The 12,911-nt window shown below is 42.6% G+C and overlaps 1 protein-coding gene and 1 pseudogene across 2 annotated transcripts in view; one reads left to right on the forward strand and one right to left on the reverse strand.

Annotated features, from left to right (window-relative positions):
• The window catches only part of camk1b (calcium/calmodulin-dependent protein kinase Ib), a 153,687-nt gene that overhangs the window by 20,904 nt on the left and 119,872 nt on the right, over window positions 1–12,911 (forward strand). Inside the window, exon 1 of one of the 2 annotated variants that reach the window (XM_052017168.1) lies at window positions 12,402–12,538. The exons of the other annotated variant lie outside the window; for it this stretch is intronic. Within the exon in view, the coding sequence (XP_051873128.1) occupies window positions 12,525–12,538 (14 nt within the window). The 5' untranslated portion in view covers window positions 12,402–12,524. Of the gene's footprint in view, window positions 1–12,401; window positions 12,539–12,911 lie in introns of those variants that run through there. 2 annotated transcript variants of the gene reach the window in all.
• LOC127572153 (uncharacterized) lies at window positions 11,639–11,729 on the reverse strand (annotated as a pseudogene).

Genomic DNA, 12,911 nt, shown 5'->3' on the forward strand with positions numbered 1-12,911 from the left:
CCACACATTTTCCCCTTGACGGCATAATTTGGAGTTTGTGTGTGCAGTCTGCAAACTTTCAACATTTTCAGTACAGGCACATGGCATGCTACTTTGTTGTATTTGTGCCTGATTTGGTAACAGAGGGAGATCCAACTGGGCAGACTGCTCAGACAATTCTGAGTCCACAGATTGTGTTAGCATTAACGGAGTGGTTTTCTTTTAACTTTCAGCTGCTGAGATATTCACTCAGTGATTGTTTGCCGGCATGGTTGGAGGTACCTTTATAACAATGACAATGCAGCGAGTGTTGGGGACTCCTGTGCAGGAGTCAATGAGATGCCATCTGTGAAGAGTGTACTACCACAGTGTCTTCAGAGTCACCTGGACCTTACTGATGAACCACGTATCTCAGGCTTAGGCTCAGGATTTCATCACTAAGCTATGTGACTTACAGTGGAAAGACCTTGAGGTCCAGGTCCATAATTCACTGAAAGTGGCAACACAAGTGGATAAGGTGGTAAAGAAGGCGTATGGAATCCTTGCCTTCATTGGTAGGGGTGTTGAGTATAAGAGTAAGGAAGTCATGCAGCAGCTGTATAAAACTTCAGTCAGACCACACTTGGAGTACAGTGTGCACTTCTGGTTGCCCCATTATAGGAAGGATGTGGCAATAGTAGAAAAAGTGCAGAAGAGGTTTACCAGAATGCTGCCTGGAGTAGGGGGTATGAGCTATAAGGAGAGGTTGGACAAACTAATTGTTCTCCTGAGAGTGTCGGAGGCTGAGGAGAGACCTGATGGAGGTTTTTTTAAACAAAATATACTTTATTCATAATAAAAGAAACTATCTACAATAACAAAACAGTTCAAACCTTTATATTCGTGTACAGTTCCATTCATAGTGTTACCTTTTTATATTAAAAAAAACAGCACCAATGCCAGACGTTTGGCTCCCTGGGGTGATACCCCAATCCCATATTTACAATATTTGAGGGGCTTCCTCGCCTGACCCCTGCCCCTCCCCCTCCTGTGGCAGAAGAACAGATTTTTTAATATCAAAATATACTTTATTCATAATGAAAGAAACTATATACAATAATAAAACAGTTCAAACCTTTACATTCGAGTACAGTTCCATTCTTAGTGTTACCTTTAGGGTAGACAGTCAGAATCTGTTCCCAGGGTAGAAATATCAAACACCAGAGGACATGCTTTTAAGGTTAGGGGGAGAAATTTAAAAGCAATGTGAGGGGCAAGTTTTCTTATGCAGAGAGTGGTAGGTGCTCGGATCGGTTATTGGGGGAGTAGTGGAATCAGGCAGTCTGGAGGAGCTTGAGAGGCTTTTAGATAGACACATGAATATGAAGCGAGTGGAGGGATATGGATGATGCACATGAGGAGGATATAAAATGGCCTGTCCAGTGCTGTATTGTTCTATATTCGGTGTTCTATCCCTGGATTGCTTTCTCCTTGACTCAACCTCCTCATCACTAGAACTTTCAACCTGACCGCAGCTGATCTCTGCCATGTCTCCCAATTGGCTGCATCAGAGAGGTCACCATACCACCCCGTTCACAAGGAGGCGTGCTCATGCAGAGTTATACAGCACAGAAACAGACCCTTCCGCCCACCACATCTGTGCTGACCATCAAGCATCATCTACACCAATCCCATCGTTTTCATGTCCCTGTCAGCTCTCTGCCAAGGGACAAATGTGCAGTAGCTAATGAACTGACCAACCAGCATGTCTTTGAGATGTGCAAGAAAACTGGAGCACCTAGGCGAAATCATGTGGTCGCGGGGGGAATGTGCAAACTCCATACAGGTAGCACCCAAGGATGGAAGCCGGGTCTCGGGAGCTGTGAGGCAGCAGCACTTACTGCTGTGCTGCCTTATTCTTTGATTTCATTGAGGAGCGGGTGACCCTTTTGGCAGTTGGATATGCAGTGTTGGAATCCTACAAGCGTAGGCAGCCACTGACTGTGCTCGTGTGTCCACTAATAACCCAGATATTTCACCCAAGTTTTCCACCCTCTCACTGTTCAGATAGTTGTGAATCATCAGAAGGCTGATGATAAGTGCTCGGTATCCAGAAAGCAGTTAATGTGTCTGACCTAGGGGAGATAATATTGCCAGACATTTTCAGTGCCTGGATGGATGGATCCTGGGGAACAGAATCTTCTCTCTACTTCCCTGTATTCTCACACCAACTTGGTGTCCGGCTGAGTGCCACTGTGACGAGAGTTGAAAATGCGATTGGTCTTTTGAAAATGCGACTTCCATGCCTGCATCGATTGAGATGCATGGCTGGTGTGGAGACTTTGTTGTGTGCTGCACACTGCACAGCCCGGTGTTCAGAATGCAGCAACTGGGGAAGGGCAGCATACAGATCCAGAGGCTGAGGGGGATGACGTCCACACAAGAGGAACAGTGGTATATCCAAGCAGGGCACCACTGTAGTCGTCTCCCAGCAGAGCAGAGGAGGGAGGCATTAACTGCAGGAGACAATAAGGGACCTTGATTAGGAGTCTGTTCTCTTAAGAACCTGCAAAAACACACTCCCCACTCCAGAAACTTTGACCCTCTCCATTAATAATCCTTCTGTCCTTAATAGTTCACATGGTTCATCAGTAATAGGCTGAGAGAGCCCAGATAATCCGTGACATCCTCCTTTGCAGGATCAACTGTGCTGATTGTAACACGTCACTGAGTGAAGCCCTGTCCCAAAGATAGAATTGGCCACAACTGCTTTCAGTGGTGGGAAGCTTGTGAGGATCTAGATATCATTTGCGCATTGCAGTGGGTATACTCAAAAGCTGGAGCCACTTCCCATTCTAGTGGGTCTCCATGCCCCCACTCTCCCTCCTCCCAGGTGCACAGGACCTACCTCTTGGCATTGGTCTCTCTGATGAGAGTGTCCAGATCTTTTCCACGAGATCTAGGCGGGTCCCTTCTCCTCTGCAGCCTCCGCACCCTCCACAGCAGCCAGAGTGGTGTCTGGCCACCAAGGAGCATGTACCTTTAAGACCTGACGCCTTTGTCTGATTGCAGCAGGAAGAGTGTTTCCAGCTGCTGTAAATTGGATGAGGTCCCGTGGAGAACAGCACAGGCCCTGCTTTATGGCATGATTCTGGGTGTAAGAACATAAACATCAGAATTAGGAGCAGGAGTAGGCTATCTGGCCCCCTTCGAGCCTGCTCCACCATTGATCATGACTGATCTTTTATCCTGGCCTCATTTTCCTGCCCTATCACCTGGTTCCTTTAATATTCAAAAATCTCTATTGACCTCTGTTTTGAATGAACTCGACCGAGCCTCTACAGTGTAAAGAATTCTAAAGATTAATCATCCTCTACATGAATAAATTTCTCCTCATCACTGTTATGAGTAGCTTGCCTCTTATTCTGAGACCTTGTTACAGACTCAGTCTGTCAAGCCTTATAAGAACTTTGCCCCAACCTCTGCAGTACCCCACTAGCCACAACCTGAGGAAGATCTGTCTACTAACTCAATGTAACTGCACTGTGTAATGAATTGACCTGTACAATCGGTTTGTAAGACAAGCTTTTCACTGTACCTCGGTACAAGTGACAATAATAAGCCAATACCAATACTCCCATTCTTTGCTTTCTATTGTTAACCAGTTCTCATTCCGTGCCCTCATACCTAATTACATGCACGCTAACCCTGTTGATGAAGTTCCTGTGCGTCACCTTATCGAAAGCCTTCTTTAAAAAAAACCCAAATATGCCACTTGCACTGGTTCCCTCTTATCTATTGTACTAGTCACCTCCTCGAAGAACTCTGATAGTCATAGACATAGAATCATACAGCGTGGGTACTGTTGGCTCACCATGTCCATACTGACCGTTTTGCCCACCTACGCTAATCATGCTGATTGCACTTTTACTCAGTCCTTTAATTCTTTTCCAGGTTTTCTGTTATTATGTCCTTCATTATAGATTCCAGCATTTTCCTTCATTATAGCATGTCCTTCATTCCAGCATGTCCTTCATTATAGATTCCTGCATTTGATAATTTCTTGTTTTCTCTCTCTGTCCTTTATAAAATATTGGGGTCATACTTGCTCTCCTCCTGTCTGTGGGCACTGTTCAGTATCTGTAGATTTTGAAGGATAATAACCAATGCATACACTGTCTTTATAGCCACCTCCATGAAAACTCTGGATGTTGATCATGGGGCCCATGGGATCTATCAGCTTCCAGCCTCGCAGACATCTCTAGCACTGTACTTTTACCAATGCTAATATCCTCCATTTCCTCATTCTCACCAGAACACTGATCCTCTAGTACTTCTGGTGGGGTTTTGTGTCTTCCATGAATTTCTTTATTCCCCATTATAAATTCTACCATCTCTATCTTGCCAATCTATATGCTCACTGGTCTTTTCCTTTCTGTATGTTTTTATGTTTCTCATCATTTCACAGTCATGCGTTGTCTTCCCTTTCTTGGTCCTCCTTTGCTGAGTTCTACAATGCTCCACAGTGTTACTGAAATTTCTGGCAATTTTAATAGCTTCTTTCTCTGATTATAATACTAACTTTAATGTGTCTGGTCAGCCAGGGATGAACCACTTTTTCTGTTTCTTTTTCTTGAAATAAATATAGTTTGAAAATCAGATATCATTTCTTTAAGTGCGAGCTTTGTTTTCCCGCCATCGTGCCTTTTCAGCGTTTCCCAATCAGCCATTGCTGATTCGCCCTTCATTCCTTTGTATTTTCCTAGTAAACCATCATAATGCTGTTTCTAATGTTTTTTAGGCTAATGTTATAATTTTTCATTGGGAGTCTGTTTGGGCATTAGCACTGTATGCAGCATGTACCAGTAAACAGTGAGATCTAATCTCCAGGCAAATCTGTCTGCATTGAGGGAGGCTGTTTTGTTTATGAGTGAATGTGATCAACATGTTTCCCGGGGCTAAATAAAACCGAGATCCTTTTAAACATCAGCGGACATTGTTTTAAGATGAGGTGTCACGCTGAGCTGTAGTCTTTTATTAAAAGTGTAGAACCTTTATTACTGAAAATAAAGTGTGACCAGGGTAATCAATATGTTGACCGACTTGTATCTTGACACTTAATAGCAGCATCTCTCAACCATTAGTTAATAAGGCCAGAATCAATTGATAAACTTTCCAATGTAGCTGTTGAAGTGTCCATTTAAAGCTTAGAATGTGGGGCTCGATAGAATACAGAGGGTGACCTGAGTAAGAGTGATTTCAAAGACAATTTGATCTACCCTAAGTTTGTGGACAGCCACTGATTAAAGCAGTATGTGTTGAGTTACTAGTCTTTTAAGTGCGGTATGTAGCTTGTACTCTGAAGATATAAATATTGAGAAGTTCCTGTACGTTTTTGGAACAGTGCTTGGGATTGGTAATAAAATGATTTTTATATCTTTGTAAATGTTAAATTTTTTGAGAGTTGAGTAAGCCATTATATAGTTAGGTGTAAGTGTATTGTTTTATATTGAGCAAGGGACTACAGTATATCGTCAGGTTTTTAATATGTGTTATGTTTTAGTTTTAGTTTCTATGTTTTAGTTTTTAATAACCATGATAATACCTGGACTCTGAGGAGAGGATGAACAGCCTGGAACTCTCTTTTAAAAAGTAAGCAGAGGGAAAGGTTCCTTGGGGGGGAGAAACAACAAACTAGAATCATAGAATATCATGGCATGCAGGGTTCAGAGGTTGGAGGTTGGACAAACTTGGGTTGATTTCTCTGGAGCAGCGGAGGCTGAGGGGAGACCTGATCGAAGTTTATAAGATCATGAGAGGCATAGATAGAGTAGTCAGCTGGTATCTTTATCCCAGGGTCAAAATGCCTAATACTACAGGGCATGCATTTAAGGTGAGAGGGGGTATGTTTTAAAGGAGATGAGCGGGGCAAGATTTTTACACAGAGAGTGTTGGGTGCCTGGATTGCACCATCAGGGGTGGTGGTGGAGGCAAATATGATAGAGGTGTTTAAAGGGCTCAGATAAGCACATGAATGTGCAGAGAACGGAGGGATATGGACATTGTGTGGGTAGTAGCGATTAATTCTGTAGGTGTTTAATTACTAGTTTAATTAGTTTGTCAGAACATTGTGGGCCGAAGACCCTGTTCCTGTGCTGTCCTATGTAAGGATGCCCTTTGGCCCATCAAGTTTTTGCTGACATTTTGTAGAGCATTCAATAGTCCCATTCCCCCTCTCTTTCCCCATGGCCCTGCAAGTTGTTTTCCCTCCAGTGCTGATCTGCTTCCCTTTTGAGCGTTCTGATGGACCCCACACTTAAAGGCAGCATCACAGTCATTCTGCACCAAAGAAAGTTTTTCTTCACATTGCCCCTGTATCTTTTGCCTCTAACTTTAGGATTTCTGTCCCCAGGTTACAGATGTCATTGTTATAAGGTAGACACCACAAATCATTTAAAGAATTCAGAAGAAGCTTTCTCATCCTAAGTGGTGAAGATGAGGAACTTGCTCTTGGTTGGGGCAAAGACCATAGATTCAATCATGAGAAGGCTTGACAAGCAAAGGAGGGTTGTGGTGGTAGATGAGGAAGGATGAGATGGGGAGGAAGTATAAATTTCCACAGTGAATGGTTGGGCAAAGGGCTCATTTTTGTGCAGTGTGTAATTCAGGCAATGGAGCACGTTAGTATTCCATTGTCTGAATTATGCACTGCACAAAAATTTGAGCAACCAGTGTCAGTATCGAGCTCTCCTTCATCTGATGTGGCAGAGTTAGAAATAACACGTCTCTCTACTTCGATCCAGCTGAAACTCCATCACCTAGGAGATAGCGGTGTTTTATTTCTAGCCCTGCTTATAATAAGAATATATTTTTGGAATTGAAAGAAATCTACCACCACAATAAATCAGAATGTATTCAGCATATTTATTCACCTTCTTGTCAAATCCATCAACTCCACATTTATTTTTGATTTAAAAACAAGCCTTTTATATTATAAGATTATATCACTTTAAATGAATAACATTTACTTGGGTCATTCTCTTCATACATTGGAAGCTTTAATTAAGAAATGTAATTCTGAGAGAAACAAAGTCCTACCCTCTTAACCTTTCGCTTATAACTCGAATTCCTGACAGCCATAATCATCCTTTGGCTCAGTACCTTCAATCATACGAGTTAGTTGACCAAAACAGCACACATCATTCCAGACGGAGTTTGGCCTTTTCCTTATATAGCAACAAAAGCACCTTTTCTTGGCTAGATGCTCCAGTTTTGAGGTTTTTGTATTTTTCTCTCTCTGACCTCAGTCATACAGGTAGTGCTGCCATCTATATCCGCTTCCCCTGCCTTCCCTGGCGATTATATTTAATTTATCAACTTCTGTTTTAAGCTGAGGCTTGACTGCATGTTCTCCCTCCTTGGCTCTGAAATACAGTCCGTGCCTAAGAAAACAATTAAAGTCCTTCTCTGAGTTTGCAGGTATTTCACAGGAAGTCTTGATTGACATTGCTGGTCACTGATTGATTGTTCAATATAGCACGGGGATGAATGCTTGGCACCATATGTTCAGAGTAGGGAGTTGGATTTTATTTATTTTGGGAACACGAACCTGGTTAAAACTTCCAATATATGAAGATAGTGACTCAAACAAACTGCATGCAAGTGGACGGCATGGTGGTCCCACTGCCATCTGGCAGGCAGTACTGGAGCATCCGGGCCAGAACTACTAGACTGTACAACAGTTTTTTCCCCCGAGGCTGTGAGGCTCCTGAATACCCCGGAGGCAGTTTCAGACAAATGCCGCGTCAAAAGCCCTGGTTTGCCCAACGGCATATAAGTACTTTGGCTGCTGCTGAATATGTTTATACATTTAGTGCAACACACTGTGTTCTGTATTTTCTTTGTCCAACTCGGTTTTGCACTAACCCTGCACTAATTTTGTATTCTGTATACACCATTTTTCGCACTATTTGTACTTGCACAATTTTTTTTGTCTGTGTTTATTGTATGTCCTCTGTTCTATGTATGTCCTCTGTTGTGAGTCTGGGGGAAATGACATTTCATTCCTCCATGTGTTTTTATAGCATGTGGGTGAATGATAATAAAGCAACTTGACTTGCAGCAGTGAGTGCTGCTGCCTTACAGCTCCTTGGACTTGAGTTTGATCCTGATCTCAGGTTCTGTTAGTGTGGAGTTTGCACAATCTCCCTGTGATTGGGTTTCCTCCCTAGGCTTTGGATTCCTCTGGCCTCCCGCAGATGTGCTGGTAGGTTAATTAGGTACTGTGATTTACCTCTTAGTGTAGTTAAGTGACAAAAATAATCAAATGGGAGAAGAAGGGTGCAGGGAAATAAGGAGCAGGGGAGTAGGGCTGATCAGATGCCTTTTTGTCATGGTAAACTGATAGAGGCCAGGAAATTATACTTGTTAAAATTCTTAACAAGTATTTCTGTCAAGCTAGTAAGTGAAACAAGGGAATAAAAATTGCTTGCTGTAATAAGACAGAAATGGCATTGGTATGTGACTTTTGGAGCAGTAAACTTTTGTGAGCATCTATGGAGTAAACTGCTGTGTTTTCAAAGACCACATTTCATATTCTGTAGCTTGACATCTGAAGCTGGCCTGCTTTTATGAAACTGCCTGCTCTAGGGACCTGAGTGGGAAATCCATTAAACATGCTGTAAATGAACACAAACAAGAGCTTAAGTATTTTATGGATGGAAACCTGGGAGAAGGATAGCCAAATGGAACAAATGTCTCTGTAGAATCAATAATTTAATATCAGTTTCCCTTTTTATTTTGGAACTTGAGCAGAAATGTGCTGTAGTAACACCGAGGTTCAATTCATACTCTGTAACAGGGCCAGGGTCTCTGTATCTGGTACATAATTAAGACGTGTAAAAGATTTGGTTAAATTGGAACTAGATATAGCTCTGCAGTCATAGTGGATTAGTGACACAATAAATTGAATATGAGCTTGGCTGAATGTTGTGTCTGTGTCAAAGGTTGTACGTTGGAAGGAGAATGGTAAAGTTTGTATTTGCTATAAGTGTCTTATTTTTACCAAACATTATTGTCTCTTAATTTATTAACTGGGCTTTGATCTCGTGGTATATGCTCTTTAGAAACTGAGCTCGTAGGTTCTACACTCTATGCCTGGGTCTTGTTACATTTACCTATAGGAGGGTAAGAAAGTGCAAATATTTAATATTTAATTTTCAGTACTGGCTAGTGATGCTGAGTGGAAGGAAGATATTTTCTTTAACATTCAAGACAGAATCGACTTCAACCAAAATTTGTTCTTCTGAATCTGAATTGGACTCTTCTCTTCACTGGCACCACTTGCCCCCATGCCAACCCACCCCAGTTGTGGCCTGTTACTGCAGGCTTTCCACTCATTAGCAATCTGTCAATCAGGCAGAGAACCTAGTGACAAAAGGGTTAAAATACTTATTGATAATTTCAGCAATACATTGAGGAAATCTGTTCATCCTGATTTTGTGCTCACATTTTGCCCTCCCTTAACTGCGTGCAGTCGGTCAGATTAAGAGAATTGCCTGGTGGATATACCTCAGAGTCGTAGAACACAGAAACCGGTGCTTTGGCCCACATATGCATACTGACCATCAATCACTCATCTGTACTAGTTCTATTCACCAGCACTGTAGCCTTCTACGCCTTGCTATTCTTCTTGGAAATAATAATGTAACAGTGTGAGGAAAGCACTGTGGTATAGGGTAGTTAAAAATCCAAAGTCCCGTTCCTTTCTGTTTACTCCATTCATTATTGTCATGACAACGACTGACTCAAAGCTGACATTATTTGAGATATTCTGGAAACAGTGAAGCATTGTACTTTTTATGGTGCATTGAGCATTCCCTTACGCTTTGAGTCTTTAAAGCCTTTCTTTCTATAATTAAGTGATGGGCTTGAACTAAACGAAAATATTTTGTGCAAAAAACTGGGTGATGTATGGATGAGGGTCTTTTTTGCCCTATATTTTCCTCATTTTATTTCTCTTTTTTTCTTATTTCTGCCCTGTCTTGAATGTGTAAGGTCCTGTCTAAGGTGTCAGAGTATCCTTGGTACATTGTAGGCATGTGGAGTGGTGGTGAAAGTCCACTGCTGTGAAGGTCCTCTACAATTTCCTGCCACCTTACTAAATGATTATTTATTGTCTCTGAACCAACTGGTCCTGGCAGTCCATTTAACTAGAGAAAGGCAGACCTCTATGCAGTCTTAGGTGGTAGTAACTGCGTTGTTAACTAACACTGCACCGTTTTATTTGAAGAAGCCATTACTTTGGTAGTCATTTTTTAATACTTTCTGTGAGTGTGATTCTGGTCTAGGAACATCTTTTCCACGGTTCTGGAAACATACACGTTCTCCCCAGCTTATGAACAGCAACTTGTGTACAGCCCGTACATACGAACGAGCGTTTGGGAGACCAGTGGGACGGATTTGCTGGCTGCTGCGGGGCTGCAGGCATCTTCTGCCGTGTGGGGACTCGGTTTGCGACCAGATTTCCCACTCGTGCACGATTGGGGTTACGAACAGTTCACAGGAACCGAGCTCCTGCCCTAACCTCGGGAGGATCTGTAGTCAAGAACAGCATAACCTGCAGCAGGGGAAAATTGTGCCTATTCCCGTACCTCTGGGTACCTGGCAGGAAACTTGATCCCTGGCTTTCCATGACATTTTATTTCAGACATAAGGGTCTCTCAAATAATGTCAATGATACTGCAATACTGAAAGTTGATGCAAGCAAAAGCATTGGTCTGGAAGACACCAGGTGCCTCACTCAATGCTAGCTGAATCATCATGGCTAAACCCTCCTTCCCTTCCTGACCTCTTTTCTTTCCCACCTCACATCTAACCCCACAGTCACACTCTCAGTGGAAACAAAAATTGCCCCACACATCCCCTTGGACCTTTTCCCCCTCTCACCTTAATGTTATACCCTCTGATATTCAACCTTAAAGTTATACCCATTGGTATTTGAATTGTTAACATTTTGGGCTGACAACCTGCATCAGAACCCATAGACAATTCCCACCCACCACCCCCCCCCCACCCCAAACATAGATGCTGCCTGACCCATTGACTTCCTCCAGCAGTTTGTTCTTTGCTCCACGTTCCAGCATCTGTCTCCCTAAGTGTAGGGAATTTCATAAGGAGGTGTGCTGCAGTGTGAACAGACTGATCAACTGCACCACAAGGAACCATTCTGACTGTGGTCTACTGCAAAAAAAAACCTTCAGCAGGGTGGTGATGGAACTTTTGCAGGTCCCAGTTGGTGGGTATTATCTGGCTTCTGAAATACAAAAATTTCTTTTGGTCTGTGCCAGTTTTGCACAAATTTCTGGTTTAATCTAAAGGAAAAGATAAGATTTCTTTATTAGTCACATGTACGTTGAAACACACAATGAAATGCATCTCTTGAGTAGAGTGTTCTGGGGGTAGCCCGCAAGTGTCACCACGCTTCCGGCACCATAGATAGCATGCCCATGACTTCCTAACCCGTACATCTTTGGAATGTGGGAGGAAACTGGAGCACCCGGAGGAAACCCACGCAGACACGGGGAGAACGTACAAACTCCTTACAGACAGCGGTTGGAATTGAACCTGGATCGCTGGCACTGTAATAGCGTCACGCTAACTGGTACACCACCGTGCCTGCAAAAATATAGAACGCTTCACGAATTTGCATGTCATCCTTGCACAGGGGCCTTGCTAATCATCCAAGTGTAAGATCAGCTGATAAAGACAGAAGGGACTATTTGACGAAGGTCTCAAGTGTCTGTAGGATTTTGCTTTGACACTAATACTGTACGGTTCTATTTGAAGAAACTATCATTTATTTTGTAAGAAGCTGTTTTTTTTGATACTTCCTGTGAGAGAGATTCCCAAGAAACTTGACTAGGTGTTCCTTTGCACTCCAGAAAGAGTGGCATTGTGCAGTCGAGAACAACTTAACCTGGAGCAGAGGAACATGGTGCCCATTCCTGAGCCTCCAAGAGTCTTGCAGGAAATTTGATTTCTGACATTGTGGGGGATTTTCATTAGCAACGGACATTTTTGGACATAAAAGCCTCCCAGATAATGTCAACAAAAGTGTAATGCCAAAAGTTCATCTTCCAGCAGGGCTTTCCAATCTCACTGTTCTGAACAATGACAGTTCTTATTTACTCACATAACAGCCAGCTTCCCCCGAAACCATGCTATTTAAAATGCCAACATTGAAACTGCTTTCTTTGTCCTCATTGAGATCTGTGATTTCCTGTGACCTCAATACAAGCTCGCACAGGCACCTGGATTGGTGTCTGTGGTGGCCATGGTCACAGTCACTCTTGGCATCCCAGCCTCAGGATCACTGCTGCTGATCTGTGCAAGATCTCAGTTTACTGCTCATTATTGCATTGGAGAGGCCATCAAGCTCCGTAGTCAAGGAGAAAATATTATTCCTTCAGCTTACAGAGCTGACAGTTCTATGTGCAAATTGAACAACTTCTTGAACAACTATAGTGGCTGTATCTCCAAGGTGTTTCTATTAACTCTGGGGCATTATGAAAGGCAGTGTGTAAGTACCAATCTGTTCCTGCTTCCCTCCCTGACAACACAGGATTCTGCATTAGTGTTATACCCCATGCACACCTTCTTACAAACCACTTACATCAATTCATTGTCAGATCACTTCTGTCTTCTCTTTTCTAAAGTGATAGAGTAATTTTATCTTTCCTGAAGGCTTTAGCCTCTCCATTCTGATGCGATTCATATTTTTATCTCACCGGTGCTTCTATCATCTTTATTATACAATGGAGATAAGATCTCTGCATAGTGCCAAGTGCAGGCTTATTAAAGTTATGCACAATAACCTAACTCTTTTGATTGTTTTGTATCCCTAGAAAGAAATCACAGTGCTTTGCCAGCATTTGTACTGTGTTGCTGCTTGT

This window comes from Pristis pectinata, chromosome 6 (genome assembly GCF_009764475.1).
Source record: "Pristis pectinata isolate sPriPec2 chromosome 6, sPriPec2.1.pri, whole genome shotgun sequence".
Classification (NCBI taxonomy): domain Eukaryota; kingdom Metazoa; phylum Chordata; class Chondrichthyes; order Rhinopristiformes; family Pristidae; genus Pristis; species Pristis pectinata.